At 30.6% G+C, this 3,104-nt stretch overlaps 1 protein-coding gene across 1 annotated transcript; it reads left to right on the top strand.

Moving 5' to 3' along the window:
• Positions 1–363: 363 nt before the first annotated feature.
• Positions 364–1,808, top strand: LOC105556947 (the record flags this gene model as incomplete). Its single annotated transcript, XM_012004062.1, has 3 exons — positions 364–791; positions 929–1,189; positions 1,686–1,808. Coding segments are annotated over exons 1-3 (592 nt in total), but the record flags the coding sequence as incomplete, so codon positions are not given.
• Positions 1,809–3,104: the final 1,296 nt, after the last annotated feature.

Below are 3,104 nucleotides of genomic sequence, written 5' to 3' on the forward strand. Positions count from 1 at the left end.
CCAAGAACGAGTATAAAAGGACTAGCGCAACGCGAGGGAGCTCAGTATCAGAGTCTCCCAGCCCTGATGAAGCAGACTGCAACGCCTGCGAAACGTCGGCACCACACTGCAAACGGACGCGGCAACCATCCGGAAGCCATGACAACTAAAGAAGACAACAGCCGCGAAAGCCTGAAAGCCAAGTTTAACAAATTTGCATTTTGATGGTCCTCTTGTTGCCAATTGCAGCAATCCGCAATATAAAATTGTAAAGTACAACGGAATTACGTTGAAAGCTGGGACACTTGCTTACAGTTGCTGTGGCTTAAAGTGTGGAGCTATTGTATCTATAGAAAATATAGCACACTGTACGAAGCAACATATATCGGTTATTATAGTTCGTGAATTTTTAGAAAAACAAGATCTATATAATATTCCTTGTCCATCTTCATTACTAGGAATTTATATTGTACAATCATATTCAGATTTGAAATCGTGGCCATTAAAAACTGTTATCAGAAAGTATGTGAAGTTGCCATACGAAAATGACAAATATGCAATTTTATCCATTGATACATACCAATATATAATGTTTTGAAATAGAATGGCCAGCACGTTGAATATGTACACCGTTGTCGAATTTGAAGATGGACTTTCAGTAGTGCCAAAGAATTGGTTGACTAAAGACCTAACGAAAGCCTTTTGGCCTAATTACACTAGTACTACTAGACATGATAAAGCGGCAAAAGTAATGGAGGAGCCGGATTCTACATGGTCAATATGTCCTATCCGAAAAATATATGGAACATATTGTAAGTAATATTATGTTCTTTTCTCATATGTATCTATTATTGTTAGTTTTCCATATGTGACATTAATGTGTTTGTTATTTTTTAATAATAACAGCACAATTGTATGTTTTTATTACGATTATATTATTTTGTTACAGTGAATTATGCAGTGGCAAGACAAAAGTTAAAACAAGCCGAAGAAGAGTCTGATCTTACTTCTAACACTGAAAAAGAAGAATATCTTAAAAAATCTCGAAAAAATAGAGCCGCTAAAGTTATGGACACATCTATGAGTAGCAATGATGAGTTGTCAGATGACAGTTTTATATCTGAGATTCCAAAAGTACCAAAAATGTCCAAAACTATGATTAAGAGATCTCTTAATGATATCAAGCAATCATCAAAAGATTCACAAGAAAGTAAGAATTTTAAAAAGCATTAATATGAAAAATAATAGGATATTTGAATAACATATTGTACAATTTTCAAGTTTTAATTACATACATAAGGTAAATAAAAAATCTTCAAAGTTAGTCGCAAATACTACTGCATTAAACAATGTAGGAAAAAAAGATCCTCGTAAGTATTATTTTTTTAAACTAAATTGCGATTTGCACAATAAATTTATAACTTTACATGTTTATCTAAACATAAATAAATAATATATATATTATTTTATTATTTTCAAATACTCTACGTATTCAAAATAACTACTGGTTGGATAAAGATAACGTTCTAGCAAGTCAAAGCTTGACCTCTAGTAATGGTAAGGGATCTTTAGTATGTAACATTGAATATTATGTGTGTCTGTCTGTCTGTCTGTGTGTATGTGTGTGTGTGTATGTGTAGGTAGGTAGGTAAATAAATCGATGTAAAAAGTATATTAAAATAGTACTGTGGTAATATTAAATTTAGATCTACGAAAACAAAATTGTACCACAGAGGAATTGTGTGAGGATGATGACAATGTTAATAATCACGTTCCATCAATGTCACAGAAGACGAAAGTACCAGAACCAAACTACGATTGTGAACAAAGTAAGTATGCAAATTGTTTCTAATTTATGATTATTATATGTATTACAGGCATAATGTTATTTATTCTTGAAAAAGGTTTGTATTGTCAAAATACAGGCGGTAGTGTCTCGCGTACATTTTTCGCAATAAAATTTTGTAAAATAAATTTATAGTCAGTTATAGTCAATATTAAAAATATTTGTCAGTTAAGTAATAATATAAAAAGTATAAATATAATCATATAATAATAAAGTAATATCAAAATATACGATAAATAAATAAGATAAAATAATATAAAATAATTAAAAAGTAAAAATTAAAATAAATAATGTATTTATATTCCCTTTTTTGGATATAACTTTATAGTGTTGTTGGATATAACTTTGGATTTTAATAGAATAATAATAAAATAATAAATTTTCTATTCGTATTGTTGGTGCACTTTGTTTATATCATTACTTTTGTAGAGAAAATAGAAATATTTTTTACAGGACAAAATATTTCCAAGTTAATTAAACAATTCTTTTTTGATAGACGCGCATACTTCGTGTTGTTTTATGTTTTCCTTAAGAAAAAGAACTGAGCAGCTGTACCAGTAACTGATCAAGTTGAATCAGTAACTTGTGACGTTCTATCAGTGACTGATTACGAGAGTCAGTTACTGGTAATGCTTTTCAGTTAACTTCCAGTTTTAATAATAAGTTTCTACAATACACTAAAAAACTGGTTAGACACTGAGTGTTGCCATCAGTAACTGATGACTGGTCCTCAGTTTTTTTTTATCGGTTTGTCAGATACTGATTATATTCTTCAGTTGACACCCAGTTTTAATAATCAGTTTTTATATTAATCTAAAAAACTAGTCAGACACTAACAATAAGTGTTACTATCGGTAACTGATGGCTGGTCCTTAGTTTTTTTTATGGTTTCTTAGATACTGATTACCTATGTTCTTCAATTGATATACAGCAGATTTCTTATTTGTCAAAGGCTAGTTTATAGAACTGGTGAAAGGAAACTGAACTGACAGTGACAACTGGGCACTGACTGGATAACTGATTATTGTAACTGATGATATATAGCACGATCAGTATATTGAAACAAGTTACTGATAAAACAACTGGTCAATATTGGTCCAGTTTTATTCAATTTTATATTGATCAGTAACTGATAGAACTTGTATGCTGTTCGGTTGATCAACGGAACAGCATACAAGTTCCATCAGTTACTGATCAATATAAAACTGAATAAAACTGGACCAATATTGACCAGTTTTTTTATCAGTAACTGGTACAACTGTTTCTTTTATCAGTAACT

The sequence above is a fragment of the Vollenhovia emeryi genome, unplaced genomic scaffold (assembly GCF_000949405.1).
Source record: "Vollenhovia emeryi isolate VEMERY1.0 unplaced genomic scaffold, V.emery_V1.0 DF939691.1, whole genome shotgun sequence".
In the NCBI taxonomy this organism is placed as follows: domain Eukaryota; kingdom Metazoa; phylum Arthropoda; class Insecta; order Hymenoptera; family Formicidae; genus Vollenhovia; species Vollenhovia emeryi.